General features: G+C 59.6%; 1 protein-coding gene across 1 annotated transcript; it reads right to left on the bottom strand.

The window, feature by feature from the left end:
- Positions 1-793: 793 nt before the first annotated feature.
- Positions 794-18,409, bottom strand: LOC142825268 (uncharacterized). Its single transcript, XM_075917094.1, has 3 exons — positions 17,691-18,409; positions 14,675-14,886; positions 794-1,418 (listed from the first exon to the last, which is right to left on the bottom strand). Exons 1-3 carry the CDS (start codon positions 17,816-17,818, stop codon positions 1,030-1,032), a joined length of 729 nt encoding a protein of 242 aa, XP_075773209.1. The 5' UTR covers positions 17,819-18,409; the 3' UTR covers positions 794-1,029.
- Between the last annotated feature and the right edge of the window lie 104 nt (positions 18,410-18,513).

Genomic DNA, 18,513 nt, shown 5'->3' with positions numbered 1-18,513 from the left:
AACATGTGCTCGGTATGGGTGCTGGAAAGTAATGTCTGAGGCAGAGCAATGGGCAAGGAATGCTCAGCCAGTGGCTATGCTCATTAGCAAGGCCCAGAGACAATGAATCTCTAGGTGCCGATCCACCCCTGAGGAATGTCTAAATGTCTGAGCCAGCAAGGATAATGGTTGCTGACTTGGGACACAAGGATTGGTCGATGAACCATGTGACCTTCTCCTGCCAGGAAGATGCCAGGAGAGGTATACAAGTGCCATGTGGCAACCTCCATTGGTCTTGAGTTCAGCTCCTGGTCCCAGAGGCAGCCTTTCAGGGAACAGTGAGCCGGGAAGAACCGTGGACCCGTCCTGACATAGGATGTAACCAGAGACTTTTAAGCCAGCAGTTATAACATCTCTGCTACAAGCCTGCATCGAGAACTGGGAGATTCGCTGCATGTAATGTATGATACTTTAACAACCTCACTCTCAGGCTTTTCTTTCTTTTAGTAATAGACCTTTAGATTGTAGATTCTAAAGGATTGGCTCAGCATGGTCTTGTGGGTAAGATCCAGAGTGTAAATTGGCTAGCTGCTTAGAACCAGACGAACCCGTTTGGGGGAGGTGAGATGGGGTTCTAAAACTTCTCACCTGTGTGCTAGGCCGGGGTTGATTGGGGCACGGAGAGAGCTGGGGTGTCAGAGGGATTTTGCTTGTGAGGCTTCAGGCTGGCCAGGCAGGCAGCTGAAGTGCTCTGTGTGACTGGTTTGTGGCCTATTTGGGAAGGGTCTCCAGTCAAGGGCTATAAGGAGTCCCGAATTTGAGCAATTCGCCCTGAGCGGATGATCTCAGTGGGGCCCAGACCCAGCCCGGTCCGTTACAGTGGCGTAGTCGGCAGGATCCACAGATCTTGGTCAATTGAGCTTTGGATCAGGACCCCGCGCTGTCTAAATTTGATTTTTGGGTATTGAGAATTTGGTTGGTTAAAGAGCCACTGCAAAGAGTCAGCCGCAGTATGAGGGTCTGGACAGAGAGGCTCTGAAGGGTTTGTGCTCAGAGAGAGGCATTGACTTTATGAAGAAGGCTAATAAGCAGCAGCTGACGACCTTGCTGATGCGGAATGACCAGCGGGCAAGAGAGCAGTTCCCACCCGATGCTACAGATGTTGTTGCAGAAGAAATTAGAAAGCAGCAAGCCTTGAAGAAAATGGAGCTGGAACAGGAGAGCACCCTTGCGGAGCTGCGTCGAAAGGTGAAGGAGGCGGATGTCGAAAGGGAGCAACAGGTGAAGGAGGCGGACTACGCACGGCGAATGCAAGAGCTGGCGGCGGCGGAAAGTTCCAAGCGGCTCCAACTCCAGATACCTGAGGCTCAACAAAAGGTTCAGCAACCTGAGAGCCCATCTCCACTTGCCAGCAAGAGGTGGGAAAGGGTCTATGCCATCTACAAAGATAACGAGGACATTGAGGAGTTTCTGGCCACCTTGAAGTGCATTTGCAGTGTGAACTGGATCCCAGACGAGTGGCGCATGCCTGTCCTGATGACCAGACTGACTGGCAAGGCTAGGGAGGTATTCAATGACATGGGGGAGGAGGAAGCTTTAGACTACGGGCAGTTTAAAGACTATGCACTGAAACGGTTCAGGGTTACCCCTGAGCCCCACTGGGTTAAATTTCGGAGCTTCAAAATGTCCAGTGATTGTACATACGTGGAATGTGCCCATAAGCTGATGGGCTTTGTTAAAAGGTGGGTGATGGGGGCAAAAGTAAATGGGAATTATGAGCAACTGCTGGATTTGCTCACCCTGGAGCAGTTTCTGAATGTGGTGCCTGACCAGGTCAGGGCGGCCGTGTGTGACCGGGAGCCGGAGTCGGTCCTACGGGCTGCAGAGATTGCAGACGCCCACACCCAGAACAGGGCGCAGGATGGGCACAGACCCCTGGGGAAGACTCAGAACCTTTCCCCACAGTTTAGACCACTGGTCCCCAATGCGGTGCCTGCGGGCACCATGGCGCCCACCGGAGCATTTGTGTGCCCACTGAAACATCTGGGCTGGCCCCGCCCCCGGTGCGCGGCACATGCATGGTGCCGGCCCTGGGCTCAGGGCGCATGAACGGCCCCACCCCTGGGCACCCGGCAGCCACGAAAGGTTGGGGACCACTGGTTTAGACGTAGGGAGGGGTTCAGGAGCAGACCCAGCCCTGAATCCAAGGGGACTCAGAGAAGCCCCGAGAGCAGGGGTGCCCTCCCCAGGGATAAGCAGGCCAAGTGCTATCACTGTGGCAGGTCTGGCTGTATAAGGCCTGACTATCCAGACCTAAAGAGCAGCCCGAGGCCGGCAGCTCCCGGCCGCTCCATAAGCACCAACTCTGTCACGGTGCGCACACAAGCAGGTCACACAGACCCCCGCGAGGCCTCTGATGCCACCCTGAGTCCAGATGTGAGCACTGCAGTGGCCAATGTTAACCCAGTTACCTGTAGTGGTGGGGGGGGGGGGGGCAGTGAGCTTACCTGGTATGTCAGGACTATGGCGTGGAAGGGCAGCAAGAAGTTTATGGGGGAGGCGAAGGTCAATGGGGTTGAATGTAGGGGCTGGCGGGACACAGGCTCTGACATCACACTAGGTAAGGGGCACCTGGTGAGACCGGAGGACATAGAACCTGGGAAAAGTGTACCGATAATGGCTTTGTCTGAGTACTCGGTGAGCCTGCCCGTGACTAAGGTCCACCTCAAGTGGGGGAAATTTAGGGGGCAGGTGATGGTGGCTGCCGGTTCTTGATTCTTTGGATGTCTTGGTGGGGAACGACATAGTGGATGTGCATAGCCAGGTTAACGTGGTGACCAGGTCACAGAAGGAATATGGGGGCACAGCAGACACCCTGGTGGGTAGCAGGGGGGAAGGTAAGCAGGCCCAGGGTGTGTCCCAAGCGGAGGACAACGAGTGGTTGTCCGAAGGGGCGGATGTAGCTCTGGTGCTGAGTGACACGCAGCAGGAGTTCGTTAAGGCCCAGCAGAGTGATGAGTCCCTGGAGAGAGCCAGGAGGGATGCACAGAACCAGGCCCCTGCTACTGAGGAGAGGGGCAGGTTTCTCATACAAGAGGGGCTTCTACACAGGGAGCCCCTCCCGGGGAAGAAGGGGTCCCAGGCAGCGACTCGCAGGCAGCTGGTGGTGCCTGAGGCGTATCATGAGGAATTGTTGAGGTTGGCCCATGACGGTCCATTCGCAGGGCATCTGGATGTGGGCAAGACGTGTGACAGGCACATGTTCAGTTCGAACTAGGGTGGTTAATGTAGTCATACGAACTTGCAAATGAAGCCCGGGATTTGAATTTCCCGGGCTTCATTTGCATGTTGTCGGGCGCCGCCATTTTTAAATGTCCGCTAGTGCGGACTCCGTGCCCATGGCTAAACGCGGCACGGACTAGATAGTTCGGACTAGGCTTCCTATTCCGAACTATCTGTATGCCTCGTTCGAACTAGGGTGGTAGTGTAGACATACCCTGAGGGAGTATTGCCAAAGCTGTGAATTGTGCCAGAAGCAGAAGAGATCCAGGGGGCCCCGCAAGGCGCCCCTGCAGCCTCTGCCCATAATTAGGGAGGCCTTTGCCCGAGTGTCAGTAGATATTGTGGGCCCGCTCCTGAGGCCCTCCAGGAATGGGAAGAAGTACATCCTGGTAGTGATAGACTTTGCTACAAGGTACCCGGAGGCCGTGGCTCTGTCCAACATGGAGGCAGAGACGGTGGCGACAGCCTTGTTCACTGTATTCAGCAGGGTGGGCTTCCCCAAGGAAATCCTGTCTGACTGTGGGTCGAATTTCATGTCCGTGGTGTTCAGGCAGTTGTGGGAATTGTGTGGGGTCAAGCACCTGAAGGCTGCCCCCTACCACCCGCAGACGAACAGGCTAGTAGAGAGGTTCAACGGGACTCTGAAGTCCATGCTGAAGATGTATGTGGACCGGCGCCAGAACGACTGGGATGTGCTGCTGCTGTATCTGTTGTATGCCTACAGGAGTGTGGCCCAGGACTCCACGGGGTTTGCTCCCTTCGAGCTGCTCTATAGGAGACAGGTCCGGGGGCCTCTGGACTTGATTCAGGATGCCTGGGAGAGCAATATCAAAGTGGCAGGGCAGCCAGTGACTGAGTATGTGACTCAGTTCAAGGACAGGCTGAAGGAGATGATGGGAATAGTTCAGGAGAATTTGAGTGACAGCCCAGAGGGCCTGGTATGACAGGGATGCCGTGGAGAGGGCATTCGAGATAGGGGACTTGGTGTTGGTGCTGGACCTGGTGAGGAGGAATAAGATGCAGAACCTTTGGAACGGGCCCTATGAGGTAGTGGAGAGGGTGAATGAAGTGACCTATGATGTGAGGAAGGCCGGTGGACGGGGCGGGGTGCAGAGGGTGCACGTGAACAGGATGAAGGCGTACCTGGAAAGGAAGGTGAACATGACCATGATCTGTTGCGCTATGGAGGAGGCCATGTCAGGGTATGTCTACACTACCCCGCTAGTTCGAGCGGGGTAATGTATGCATACCGAACTTGCTAATGAAGCCCGGGATTTGAATTTCCCGGGCTTCATTAGCATAAAGCCGGCGCCGCCATTTTTAAAAGCCGGCTAGTGCGAACCCCGTGCCGCGCGGCTACACGCGGCACAGGCTAGATAGTTCGAACTACGTAGCCTACGTGGAACGAGGAGTACAGATAGTTCGGAATGGCTACGTAGTTCGAACTATCTAGCCCGTGCCGCGTGTAGCCGCGCGGCACGGGGTTCGCACTAGTCGGCTTTTAAAAATGGCGGCGCCGGCTTTATGCTAATGAAGCCCGGGAAATTCAAATCCCGGGCTTCATTAGCAAGTTCGGTATGCATACATTACCCCGCTAGTTCGAACTAGCGGGGTAGTGTAGACATACCCTCAGTCCCTTTGGTGGATATGGTGGCTGAGGGTCAGGAAGAGACGCCCCTCGAGAGCACAGAGATGGGGGAGGGCTTGACTTCCCTGCAGAGGGAGCAGTTGCTGGCGCTGCTAAAGCACCACCGGCGAACATTCTCCAACAGGCCGGGGCTCACAGACAGGTGTGACGTAGTGGGGGTACCTGGCTGGTTTCTATGCTGCTGGCTCTGGGGTAACCCCCACTGGCTGCCGTGGGTACCACGGCCCAGAAGGACAGGCCATGAGTCATTATGCAAAGAAGGGCTCAACCTGTCTGACCAGTCACCCCCCATGGAGAGGAACAAAGGAAGGTGGATGCTGCCCTGGCTGGGGGGCAGGGCTGGAAGAGGAGAGGGAGTTGGTTCCTGGCTGGAAAGCAGGGAAGAAGGAACTGGGGAGGGGGGCTGGGACTCCCCCCATCTCAAGGGGGCACTGAAGCCTCTTAGCCCCAGTTCCTGTAACCAGATTACATCTGTGCTGTGCTGTATCCTGGAGGAGCAATAAACCACCTCTATTCTACTGGCTGGCGAAGTCTGTTTGTGCCATTTCGGGGTGCAGGAGACGGGGGACCCCCAACGTGCCGTCACAACAGGATGTCACATTCAATCCACACAACGGGGCCCCGCCTGGCACCCAGCAGAGTCTATAGGGCCAAGGGGGAGATGCAGAGGCAGATTCAGGAGGAGGTGGAGAGCATGCTGGCCATGGGTGTAATCACCAGATCCCGGAGCCCCTGGGCATCCCCTACTGTGATGGTGCCTAACAAGGACAGGACCATGAGGTTCTGCGTGGACTACAGGAAGCTGAATGCTATCACACAGCCTGACCCATTCCCCACCCCCAGGGATCTGTTAGACACGCTGGGGGGGGGGGAGTTCATAAGTACTCTGGATCTGACTGGGGGTACTGGCAGATCCCCCTGGATGCGGATGCGCAGGAGAAGTCTGCGTTCGTAGTGGAGTCTGGCCTGTATGAGTTCAAGGTGCTGCCCTTCAGCATGCGGAATTCTGGGGCCACCTTCATGCGGCTGATCCACGCGGTCCTGCAAGGGCTGGGGGGTTTCGCCATGGCCTATATTGACGACCTGGCTGTTTCCAGCGACTCCTGGTGGGACACCTCAATCACATAGGGGCAGTGCGGCGGCGGCTCGGGGAGGCCAGCCTGACTGTCAAGGTGTCCAAATGCAGGATGGGGGCCGCTGAGGTGACCTATCTGGGCACAGGGTGGGCAGTGGGGCGGTGCGCCCCGAGCCCCTGAAGGTGGGCACCATTAAGAACTGGCCGGTTCCCCAAACAAAGAAGCAGGTCCAGGCGTTTGTGGGCCTGGCCAACTACTACAGGAGGTTTGTGAGGGGTTCAGTGAGGTCGTAGGTCTGATCACGGACCTCACTAAGGAGAGGCCGGACCGGGTGGTGTGGTCAGAGGCCCGTGTGACATAGTGGGGGTACTTGCTGGGCTGTGGTGACGTAGTGGGGGTACTTGCTGGGCTGTGGTGACCTCTGCTGTCTGGAGCAAGACCCAGCAGGGAAAACCTCACTATGCAAAGGTGACTCAAAAACCTGTCTGACCTGCGGCCCCCCATGGGGAGGAACAAAGGGAGGTGGATGCTGCCCTGGCTGTGGGCAGGGCTGGAAGAGGGGGAGTTAGTTCCTGGCTGGAAGGCAGGGAATAAGGCGCTGGGGAGGGAGCTGGGACTCCCCTATCTCAAGGGGGGCACTGAGGCCTCTTAGCCCCAGTTCCTGTAACCAGATTACATCTGTGCTGCGCTGTGCTGGAGGAGCAATAAACAACCTCCATTCTACTGGCTGGTGAAGTCTGTTCATGCCATTTCGGGGTGCAGGAGATGGGAAAATCCCGACGCGTCGTCACAGCCCATGAGGAGGGTTCCAGAGCATAAAGGATGCCTTGGCCAGGGAACCCGAGCTGGCCAGCCCAGATTTCAACAAGCCCTTTTGGTTGTGCACCGATGCCTCTAACATTGGGTTGGGGGCGGGGTGACGGATGGGTTGGGTCTGGGCACTGCTGAGGGTGTCCGCTCAGGGCTTATTGCTCAAACTCGGGGCTCTCTCTAGCCCCTGACTGGTGGCCCTTCCCAAATAGACCACAAACTAGTCGCACAGAGCCCATATGAGTGCCTCAGCCTTGGGGTCAACCCAGCGAGGGGCCCCCCATTGCCAGGGCCCCTGTGCTGTAGTGGGGGTGCTGTTCAGGCTGGTTGGGCATTCACTGGTCACTATGCTTGGGCTGTGGCCTGTGGGTGACCCCTACTGGCCGGTGTCTGTAAGCACTGCCTCATGTCACATAGACCATGGCCCAACCGGTTCTCACCTGGCCAGAGGAAGGAGTTTGACAAAGGGAGGGGGGGCTGCCTGGGGGAGGTGTGTTCGGTGGTTTGGAGACCGGGCAGGATGGGCTGGGAAACATGAAGCGAAGAGACTAAATCGGGCACTGGGGGTTCAGGGGCCTGTGGACCCCACCCCAAGGGGTCTGAGGCTGCCTGGGCCCTCACTCCGATGTCCACATCAAACCTCGGAGAAGCAATAAACCCTCCGTATTCTCCTGGCTGGCAGAGTCACATCTGGCTGCAGACGGGGTTGCAGGATCGGGGGTGCCCGACACGCCGTCACACTCCTCTTTGGGGAACACTCCTCCTCCAGTCTCCAACTAGGACAAGCAGCAAGGGGCTTAAACTGCAGCAAGGGAGGTTTAGGTTGGACATTAGGAAACACTTCCTGCCTGTCAGGGTGGTGAAACACTGGAAGAAGTTACTTAGGGGCAGGGCCGGCCTTAAGCCAATTCGGCCGATTCAGCTGAATCGGGCCCCACACCTAAGGGGGGCCCCTGAACCCAGAAGTGCCGGAGAGTTACAGAGCCAGAGGCCCTGCTCCAGCAATATGTGGGAATGGGGCAGAGAGTGGTGAGGGGGTGGGCATCAGGGAAAAAGAGGGCAAAGGGGGCAGGGATAGTGAGGGAAGGGGGAGGCACCAGGAGGGTGCAGGGGTAAGGGAAGGTGCAGGTGCCAGGGGATTCTGGGGTGAAGCAGAAGGGCAGACACCTTCAGGGGAGGGACCAGCACCAGAGGAGAGAGGCAGGGCAGGTGTGTAGAGGGAGGTGTTAGAAGAGGGGATGAGGAGGGTAGCTCACACGATCAGAGTGGGGCTACTGGAGGAGTGGGCACTGGGCGGAGAGAAGGGCTGGTGGAGGGGGGGCTGAGGGCAATGAGAAGGGCAGGAGTCAGGCCAGCAAAGGAGGGTGAGGGGAGCTGATGGAGCAAGGGGAGGAGACATGGCAGCAGAGAGAAAAGGTAGAGGGTTATAAAATATTTATTAATAGCTTGGTATGCTGCCCACGGCCAGTTTGTTTGCGCCCCACGGTGCAGTTTGGGTTTCTGTGGGGATCAACACGTGGCTGGCGAGTGGGAGCCAAAACAAAAAAGTCGTCAGTGTATTGATCTTCTCTTGAGATGTGTTTTAGTAGTGAAATTCTTGGACTGTCATTGCTCATGAAAAGTGCTGTCACATGGGTAGAAATGGGGTAAATATTGCATTGTATTAATATCAGCAGAACTGACAGAAATGGGGTCTGTGTGTTGTGTAGTCTTGTCTTAATCTTTGTATTCGTGCCTGGCAGTGTGAGAGAAGCTATTTGTGTATATTTGCTTGCATATGCAACCACGCTTACGTTGAGGCCCTCAGCATGTTCTGTACGTATCAGTGTGGCCCCTGGGGCTTCCACAGTTGAGTTACCCTAGCTCATCCCTGGCAGGTGTCTGTCTAACCTGGTCTTAAATATCTCCAGCGATGGAGATTCTGCAATCTTCCTAGGCAACTTATTCCAATGTTTAACCACTCTGACAGGCAGGAAGTTTTTCCTAATGTCCAACCTAAACCTCCCTTGCTGCAATTTAAGCCCATTGCTTCTCCTCCTAACCTCAGAGGCCAAGGAGAACAATTTTTCTTCCTCCTCTTTATGATACTTTTTAAGGGTATGTCTACACTAGCTCATTAATTTGAGCTAGGTAGGGAAATCAGGCAACCGGATTTGCAAATGAAACCCGGGAGTTAAATATCCCGGGCTTTATTTGCATGTTCCCGTCTGGCCACCTTTTAAAATCCCCCTTAGTTCGAACGAACTGCCCACAGCTACAGGCGGCAGTTTAAAGTTAATCCGAACTAAATCATTCCACGAGGAGTAACAGTAGATCCGAACTAAGGATTTAGTTTGGATTAACATTAAACTGCCAAGTGTAGCCGGGGGCTGGTTCTATGTGCATTGCTCAGGTGCGTGTGTGTGTGTGTGCGTGCGTGCTGTAGCTACCGGCTCTTGGCTGCTATTGGAATATCGTGTCTGGGGGCAGCGGCAGGTGTCGCCCACCTAGCGAGAGGGGCGGGTCCCCAGTGACCAGCGACCTGCCCGGACCAGGGCCCTTAAGCGTGGCCAGCACACACGGACAGGGCACTTGATCACGTGACCGGCTCCAGTTTGGGAAGTGCCAGGAGAGCAGAGGATTCCCCTCCGCATGGCCCAGGGGCAACAGGGTCCTGGGGGCCCCTCCCTCTCGTCTCCCTGCCCTCCGCTCCAGCAGCCTCGCAGGACAGAGCCGGGAGGGGTTTGCTGACCAGCCTGAGTCGGGACGGGCCCCAGGGGCTGTGATCCCGGCAGCTTGTTCCTCTCCACTCAGCGCCTGCCCCAAGCCCTTGGGGACGGGGGGGGGGGGGGCGGGGAGTGGGGCTGTCCACTCTTGTGCCCTGGCCCCTGTGGCAACGTGGAGCCGCGCTGCGCTGGATCTTGGAGAAGCAACAAACCTTCAGCTCTCCAGCCAGGCTGGGAGCCCCTCTGGCTGTGGACGGGATGCAGGGCGGGGCCCACGACGCGCCATCACGGCGGAGGGGGGGGGGCTTTCTGCAGCCGGCCCCCTCTCAGCCTTTTCATTCTGTGTTAATGAACCGTCCCCTGGCAGATGCTACAGGACGGGCCCAGCGAGCTCGGTGGGGTGGGATCTGACCTGGAACTGGGGCTGGGCCCTTGGGACTGGGAGAGCCTGCTGGGAGGTGGGGGATGGGTTAGAACCTCTCCCCTGTGTAAGGGGGGGCTGGGGGGCACAGGGCGCACTGGGGTGTCTGAGGGGAGGTGGGGGATGGGTTAGAACCTCTCCCCTGTGTAAGGGGGGGCTGGGGGGCACAGGGCGCACTGGGGTGTCTGAGGGGAGGTGGGGGATGGGTTAGAACCTCTCCCCTGTGTAAGGGGGGCTGGGGGGCACAGGGAGCACTGGGGTGTCTGAGGGGAGGCGGGGGATGGGTTATGACCTCTCCCCTGTGTGAGGGGGACTGGGGGGCACAGGGAGCACTGGGGTGTCTGAGGGGAGGTGGGGGATGGGTTATAACCTCCCCCCTGCGTAAGGAGGGCTGGGGGGGCACAGGGAGCACTGGGGTGTCTGAGGGGAGGTGGGGGATGGGTTATGACCTCTCCCCTGTGTGAGGGGGACTGGGGGGCACAGGGAGCACTGGGGTGTCTGAGGGGAGGTGGGGGATGGGTTATGACCTCTCCCCTGTGTAAGGGGGGCTGGGCACAGGGAGCACTGGGGTGTCTGAGGGGAGGTGGGGGATGGGTTATGACCTCTCCCCTGTGTAAGGGGGGCTGGGGGGGCACAGGGAACACTGGGGTGTCTGAGGGGAGGTGGGGGATGGGTTATAACCTCTCCCCTGTGTAAGGGGGGCTGGGGGGGCACAGGGAGCACTGGGGTATGTGAGGGGAGGTGGAGGGATGGGTTATAACCTCTCCCCTGTGTAAGGGGGGCCTGGGGGGCACAGGGAGCACTGGGGTGTCTGAGGGGAGGTGGGGGATGGGTTATAACCTCTCCCCTGTGTAAGGGGGGTTGGGGGGGCACAGGGAACACTGGGGTGTCTGAGGGGAGGTGGGGGATGGGTTATAACCTCTCCCCTGTGTAAGGGGGCTGGGGGGGGCACAGGGAGCACTGGGGTGTCTGAGGGGAGGTGGGGGATGGGTTATAACCTCTCCCCTGTGTGAGGGGGGCCTGGGGGGCACAGGGAGCACTGGGGTGTGTGAGGGGAGGCGGGGGATGGGTTATAACCTCTCCCCTGTGTAAGGGGTTCTGGGGGGCACAGGGAGCACTGGGGTGTCTGAGGGGAGGTGGGGGATGGGTTATAACCTCTCCCCTGTGTGAGGCGGGTTGGGGGGCACAGGGAGCACTGGGGTGTCTGAGGGGAGGTGGAGGATGGGTTAGAACCTCTCCCCTGTGTAAGGGGGGCCTGGGGGGCACAGGGAGCACTGGGGCGTCTGAGGGGAGGTGGGGGATGGGTTATAACCTCTCCCCTGTGTAAGGGGGGCTGGGGGGCACAGGGAGCACTGGGGTGTCTGAGGGGAGGTGGGGGATGGGTTATGACCTCTCCCCTGTGTAAGGGGGGCTGGGGGGCACAGGGAGCACTGGGGCGTCTGAGGGGAGGTGGGGGATGGGTTATGACCTCTCCCCTGTGTAAGGGGGGCTGGGGGGCACAGGGAGCACTGGGGCGTCTGAGGGGAGGTGGGGGATGGGTTATAACCTCTCCCCTGTGTGAGGGGGGCTGGGGGGCACAGGGAGCACTGGGGTGTCTGAGGGGAGGTGGGGGATGGGTTATGACCTCTCCCCTGTGTGAGGAGGGCTGGGGGGCACAGGGAGCACTGGGGTGTCTGAGGGGAGGTGGGGGATGGGTTATGACCTCTCCCCTGTGTGAGGAGGGTTGGGGGGCACAGGGAGCACTGGGGTGTCTGAGGGGAGGTGGGGGATGGGTTATGACCTCTCCCCTGTGTGAGGAGGGCTGGGGGGCACAGGGAAGGCTGGGGTGTGTGAGGGGAGGTGGGGGATGGGTTATAACCTCTCCCCTGTGTAAGGGGGGCTGGGGGGCACAGGGAGCACTGGGGTGTCTGAGGGGAGGTGGGGGATGGGTTAGAACCTCTCCCCTGTGTAAGGGGGTCTGGGGGGCACAGGGAGCACTGGGGTGTCTGAGGGGAGGTGGGGGATGGGTTATAACCTCTCCCCTGTGTAAGGGGGCTGGAGGTCACAGGGAGCGCTGGGGTGTCTGAGGGGAGGTGGCGGATGGGTTATAACCTCTCCCCTGTGTAAGGGGGGCTGGGGGGCACAGGGAGCACTGGGGCGTCTGAGGGGAGGTGGGGGATGGGTTATAACCTCTCCCCTGTGTGAGGGGGGCTGGGGGGCACAGGGAGCACTGGGGCGTCTGAGGGGAGGTGGGGGATGGGTTATGACCTCTCCCCTGTGTGAGGAGGGCTGGGGGGCACAGGGAGCACTGGGGTGTCTGAGGGGAGGTGGGGGATGGGTTATGACCTCTCCCCTGTGTGAGGAGGGTTGGGGGGCACAGGGAGCACTGGGGTGTCTGAGGGGAGGTGGGGGATGGGTTATGACCTCTCCCCTGTGTGAGGAGGGCTGGGGGGCACAGGGAACGCTGGGGTGTGTGAGGGGAGGTGGGGGATGGGTTATAACCTCTCCCCTGTGTGAGGCGGGTTGGGGGGCACAGGGAGCACTGGGGTGTCTGAGGGGAGGTGGAGGATGGGTTAGAACCTCTCCCCTGTGTAAGGGGGGCCTGGGGGGCACAGGGAGCACTGGGGCGTCTGAGGGGAGGTGGGGGATGGGTTATAACCTCTCCCCTGTGTAAGGGGGGCTGGGGGGCACAGGGAGCACTGGGGCGTCTGAGGGGAGGTGGGGGATGGGTTATGACCTCTCCCCTGTGTAAGGGGGGCTGGGGGGCACAGGGAGCACTGGGGCGTCTGAGGGGAGGTGGGGGATGGGTTATGACCTCTCCCCTGTGTAAGGGGGGCTGGGGGGCACAGGGAGCACTGGGGCGTCTGAGGGGAGGTGGGGGATGGGTTATAACCTCTCCCCTGTGTGAGGGGGGCTGGGGGGCACAGGGAGCACTGGGGTGTCTGAGGGGAGGTGGGGGATGGGTTATGACCTCTCCCCTGTGTGAGGAGGGCTGGGGGGCACAGGGAGCACTGGGGTGTCTGAGGGGAGGTGGGGGATGGGTTATGACCTCTCCCCTGTGTGAGGAGGGCTGGGGGGCACAGGGAAGGCTGGGGTGTGTGAGGGGAGGTGGGGGATGGGTTATAACCTCTCCCCTGTGTAAGGGGGGCTGGGGGGCACAGGGAGCACTGGGGTGTCTGAGGGGAGGTGGGGGATGGGTTAGAACCTCTCCCCTGTGTAAGGGGGTCTGGGGGGCACAGGGAGCACTGGGGTGTCTGAGGGGAGGTGGGGGATGGGTTATAACCTCTCCCCTGTGTAAGGGGGGCTGGGGGGCACAGGGAGCACTGGGGCGTCTGAGGGGAGGTGGGGGATGGGTTATAACCTCTCCCCTGTGTGAGGGGGGCTGGGGGGCACAGGGAGCACTGGGGCGTCTGAGGGGAGGTGGGGGATGGGTTATGACCTCTCCCCTGTGTGAGGAGGGCTGGGGGGCACAGGGAGCACTGGGGTGTCTGAGGGGAGGTGGGGGATGGGTTATGACCTCTCCCCTGTGTGAGGAGGGTTGGGGGGCACAGGGAGCACTGGGGTGTCTGAGGGGAGGTGGGGGATGGGTTATGACCTCTCCCCTGTGTGAGGAGGGCTGGGGGGCACAGGGAACGCTGGGGTGTGTGAGGGGAGGTGGGGGATGGGTTATAACCTCTCCCCTGTGTAAGGGGGGCTGGGGGGCACAGGGAGCACTGGGGTGTCTGAGGGGAGGTGGGGGATGGGTTAGAACCTCTCCCCTGTGTAAGGGGGCTGGAGGTCACAGGGAGCGCTGGGGTGTCTGAGGGGAGGTGGCGGATGGGTTATAACCTCTCCCCTGTGTAAGGGGGGCTGGGGGGCACAGGGAGCACTGGGGTGTCTGAGGGGAGGTGGCGGATGGGTTATAACCTCTCCCCTGTGTAAGAGGGGCTGGGGGGCACAGGGAGCACTGGGGTGTGTGAGGGGAGGTGGGGGATGGGTTATAACCTCTCCCCTGTGTAAGGGGGGCTGGGGGGCACAGGGAGCACTGGGGTGTCTGAGGGGAGGTGGGGGATGGGTTATAACCTCTCCCCTGTGTAAGGGGGGCTGGGGGGCACAGGGAGCACTGGGGTGTGTGAGGGGAGGTGGGGGGGTGGGTTAGAACCTCTCCCCTGTGTAAGGGGGCTGGGGGGCACAGGGAGCACTGGGGTGTGTGAGGGGAGGTGGGGGATGGGTTATGACCTCTCCCCTGTGTGAGGGGGGGCTGGGAGGACATGGTGCACAGGGCTCAGCACAGTGACACCATTTTCTGGTTGGTGAGAGGAGACACGCAGCAGGGCCAGGCGAGAGGCCTGCAGGCCGGGGGACACTGGGCTCCTCCATCTCCCTGCCCCACATGGCAACTCCACACGAGTGTGTGGCCCAATGTCAACTTTGGGTGAGCTCACCTGGACCCCACAGGCGAAAACCCGCCCCCCCACCCCGCACCTCTCCCAACCTCCTTCCGCCCCGCCTGAGAGGCTGCGTTCCTGGGGCTGGGACCTTCCTTGTGGCTGTTTGCTGAGCCCTGCCAAGATGCTACTGCCCCTCGGAAAGGGGGCGAGCGGACCCGGGCACAGGCGCCAGTGAGGGGCGTGCCAGGCCGTGTGCAGGCGATTTTACCCCTCAGCCCACTGGCTGCAGCCAGCCACACCCTCCCCACCAGGATTTCTGTCCCGACAAGAAAAGAAACCATCGCTCCGCGTGCCCCGCTCACGCCGACGGGAACCCCCAGCCCAGCGCGGCGCACGGCACGTACTTGAGAACTTCTCCCAGTTCACAGTGAAGCCGAAGGTTGGCTGGGCCCTCAGCTTCGTGTGATGCTGGGCTCCCTTCAGGGGCGACCTGCGGACACAGTTGCTGGTGGCCGTCACGGCTGTGAGGTACTCGCCGGAGAATTCTCCCGCCTCGTTAACGTCATGTATCTCCATCAGCGAGCCCAGCTCGTTCCGCCACAGGCCCGCACTGAGTCTGAGTGTAGGAAAGAAACATTTAACGAGAGAGAGAGAGAGAGAGGTCACATGTACCACAACAGAGTTCATAGCCCCCTCTCCCCATGCGTCAAAAGGACTGAGCAATGTCTTTTGCCTCTCAGGCTCACTAGTCCAACAGGTTCACTTACCCAAACTTTCTCGGTACCCCATGTCAAACGCCCCACTTACAGCTCTGGCCAGTCAGTGCAGACCCTGACACAGCATCCTGATGACCCCACCCCTTGGCTGTGTCTACACTGGCGTGATCTTGCGCCAAAGCGGCTGCTCTTGCTCAGAAATGTGCTGCCTGTCTCCATTGGCCGTGTGTTCTTGCCAAGTGCACTGACGTTCTCATGTATGAAATCAGGGCTTCTTCCGCAAGAATGACGATGCTCCCGCTCAGGGATAAGCCCTTTTGAGCAACTGTTCTTGCGCAAGAGGCCAGTGTGGACAGTCAACAGGAATTTCTTGAGCAAGAAACCCCTATGGCTAAAATGGCCATCGGCACGTTCTTGGGCAAGAGAGTGTCCACACTGCCATAGATGCTCTTGGGCAAAAGCACATGCCAGTGTAGACGTAGCCAGAAGAGTTCTTGTGCAAGAAGCTGCCAGTGTAGACGTAGCCCCTTGAGCCAGAGGCTAGGCCACCTTTGTGTTGCTCCTGTGGTCCGCTGGCTGCTCGGTTGGGTGGGATCCAAGGTGTAAATTGCCCTGGGACTGGGGCTGGGCCTTTGGGACTGGGAGAGCCTCTTGGGAGGTGGGGGGTGGGATATAACCTCTCCCCTGTGTGAGGGGGTTGGGGGGGGCACAGGGAGCACTGGGGTGTGTGAGGGGGGTGGGGGATGGGTTAGAACCTCTCCCCTGTGTAAGGGGGTCTGGGGGGCACAGGGAGCACTGGGGTGTCTGAGGGGAGGTGGGGGATGGGTTATAACCTCTCCCCTGTGTAAGGGGGGCTGGGGGGCACAGGGAGCACTGGGGTGCCTGAGGGGAGGTGGGGGATGGGTTATAACCTCTCCCCTGTGTAAGGAGGGCTGGGGGGCACAGGGAGCACTGGGGTGTCTGAGGGGAGGTGGGGGATGGGTTATGACCTCTCCCCTGTGTGAGGGGGGCTGGGGGGCACAGGGAGCACTGGGGTGTGTGAGGGGAGGTGGGGGATGGGTTATAACCTCTCCCCTGTGTCAGGAGGGCTGGGGGGCACAGGGAGCGCTGGGGTGTCTGAGGGGAGGTGGGGGGATGGGTTAGAACCTCTCCCCTGTGTAAGGGGGGCTGGGGGGCACAGGGAGCACTGGGGTGTCTGAGGGGAGGTGGGGGATGGGTTAGAACCTCTCCCCTGTGTAAGGGGGGCTGGGGGGCACAGGGAGCACTGGGGTGTCTGAAGGGAGGTGGGGGATGGGTTATGACCTCTCCCCTGTGTAAGGGGGCTGGGGGGCACAGGGAGCACTGGGGTGTGTGAGGGGAGGTGGGGGATGGGTTATAACCTCTCCCCTGTGTAAGGGGGGGCTGGGGGGCACAGGGAGCACTGGGGTGTGTGAGGGGAGGTGGGGGATGGGTTAGAACCTCTCCCCTGTGTAAGGGGGGGCTGGGGGGCACAGGGAGCACTGGGGTGTCTGAGGGGAGGTGGGGGATGGGCTATAACCTCTCCCCTGTGTAAGGGGGGGGGTTAGGGGGCACAGGGAGCACTGGGGTGTCTGAGGGGATTTGCTTGGGAGGCTCCGTGCTGGCATAGTGGCTTTTGTGACCCATTCAGTAGTTTATGGATGAGGACCCCAGACTTGGCCAGTAAGTAGCCCTGGCTCCGAGCCATTTGCTCTGATCTGACACTCTCAGTCCCAGGGCCAGACCAGCTGAGGCTCAACAAGGAGAAGTGCAGGGTCCTGCCCTTGGGTGGGAAGAATCCCAGGCATTGGTACAGGCTGGGTAAGGAGCATTGCCAGCCGATCCAGAGCAGTGATCATTCCCCTTTATTCGGCTCTGGTGAGGCCACATCTGGCCTACTCTGTCCAGTTCTGGGCCCCCCACTCTAGAGAGGACGTGGGCGCAATGGAGAGTTGAGTGTGGGGGCGACGAAGATGGTTCGGGGGCTGGAGCACATGGCCTAGAGGAGAGGCTGAGGGATTGGGGTTTGTTCAGTCTGCAGTGCAGCAGAGCGAGGGGGGATCTGAGAGCAGCCTGCACCTCCCTGCAGGGGGTTCCAAAGAGGCTGTTCTCCGTGGGGGCGGGTGGCAGAATGAGGAGCAATGACCGCAGGGCACTGGACTAAGTGACCTGCCAAGGGCCCTCCTGGCCTTTGTGTCTGGCTCTGGGCACAGCAAAGCAGCCGGGCGAGCCGGGGGTGGGCAGGCAGCGCGGCAGGCGGGGGGGGGGGGGTGGGCGCTGACTTGCTGAGCCACAGTGGGGGATCTATTCACTGGGCAGCCCTCACGGCCGATGCCTGGGGCCGCTCCCATCGCTTGCCTGGCCAGGTCACTGGGGAGCATGGACCTGTCTGCACGTGGGGCCTGAGAGCTATTTGCAAACCAGAGGGTGGGACATTCCCCCCAGAACGTGTGTTTGGTACCCGGACACCAGGCTCACCAGGGAGCGACGCCCAGAGAAGTGAGCCTGGGGCTGGGGGTGCCGGGCGGGGCTAGGCCTGGGCTCGCCCAGAGGCCATGGAGAAGGGCAGCAGCATCTGTCATAACCAGGAGGGTTGGCCAGCACCTGGGGACTAAGGGGTTAACTGTCTCCTGTCTCTAGCCAGGTATCTGGACAGCCAATAGGAATGCAGGCAGGGCTTTCAAACTGGGACAAAGGAATTTTTAACTTTTCCCTCCTTTGTGTGAGCCAGGGCGGTTTCCCTCCAGGTAACGGAGATGGGAGGCGTCTCTCGCCAAGAAAAGTCTTTTCACAATAGGTAGGTAGGCTACAGCTAGTTAACCCGTCAGGCGTCATTGTTTTCCCGGTTTGGGACTGTGGAAATGGTGAGTGTGCTGCTGAAAGTGGGTTCCTCTCCTTTGAACCAAGTCCTGGGCCCGCGGATTCCCGTGAGGCTCGATTAATTAGTGGCTTTTTTCCCCCTAGTGACGTTCTCACGCTTGCAACTATGGTTTTGTTTTGATGATAAAAGTTTGTTTCTTTTTTTTGAATTAACCTGGTATTGGTTCAGTTCTGTGTCCTGGGAAATCGGTCAGTGGGATCTGCAGGCCTCCGACTAGGGGGCAGCTCCCACAGACGGCAGCTGTATTTGCTCTTTTCTTTGTCAAGCGCTTTGGGGGAAACGAGCTTGAGGTCCCCCTTAGGTCTTTAGGGAGGAGGTTTCCCAAGTCATCTCTTCCCTGGTTTTTCTTGGAATGCTTGGATGGTGGCACCCGGTCTTATTCTCCAAAGTCCGGGCATTAGGATTTTGGGGGAAGTTTTTGTACCAAAGCCTGGAGAGATCAGGTTTTGGGGGGGCTTGTGCATTTATCATGCCAGAATGTGGAACAGCCTCCACAATCTTCCTGCCCCGGTCGGTGCCTTTTCTGCCCCCAGCCATCAGAGAGGGAGGAACAACAGCAAGAGCCGGGGCAACCAAGCTGCCAGGGTGTCCCCGAAAGGCCACAGCTCCTGGGAGAGATTCCAGCAGCTGCCAGGAGCTGGCGAGGGGC

The sequence above is a fragment of the Pelodiscus sinensis genome, unplaced genomic scaffold (assembly GCF_049634645.1).
Source record: "Pelodiscus sinensis isolate JC-2024 unplaced genomic scaffold, ASM4963464v1 ctg100, whole genome shotgun sequence".
Lineage (NCBI taxonomy): Eukaryota > Metazoa > Chordata > Testudines > Trionychidae > Pelodiscus > Pelodiscus sinensis.
This window is presented reverse-complemented; position numbering and strand designations above follow the sequence as displayed.

Excerpts from the sequence above, each read along its gene's own strand:
- LOC142825268 (XM_075917094.1), bottom strand. The coding sequence starts at position 17,818 with ATGACGCCTGACGGGTTAACTAGCTGTAGCCTACCTACCTATTGTGAA. Across the intron at positions 14,887-17,690 it reads CTCACACAAAGGAGGGAAAA|ACTCAGTGCGGGCCTGTGGC; the intron begins GTTAAAAATTCC and ends TCCTACACTCAG. Across the intron at positions 1,419-14,674 it reads GAACTGGGAGAAGTTCTCAA|ATGGCATAGACCCTTTCCCA; the intron begins GTACGTGCCGTG and ends TTATCTTTGTAG.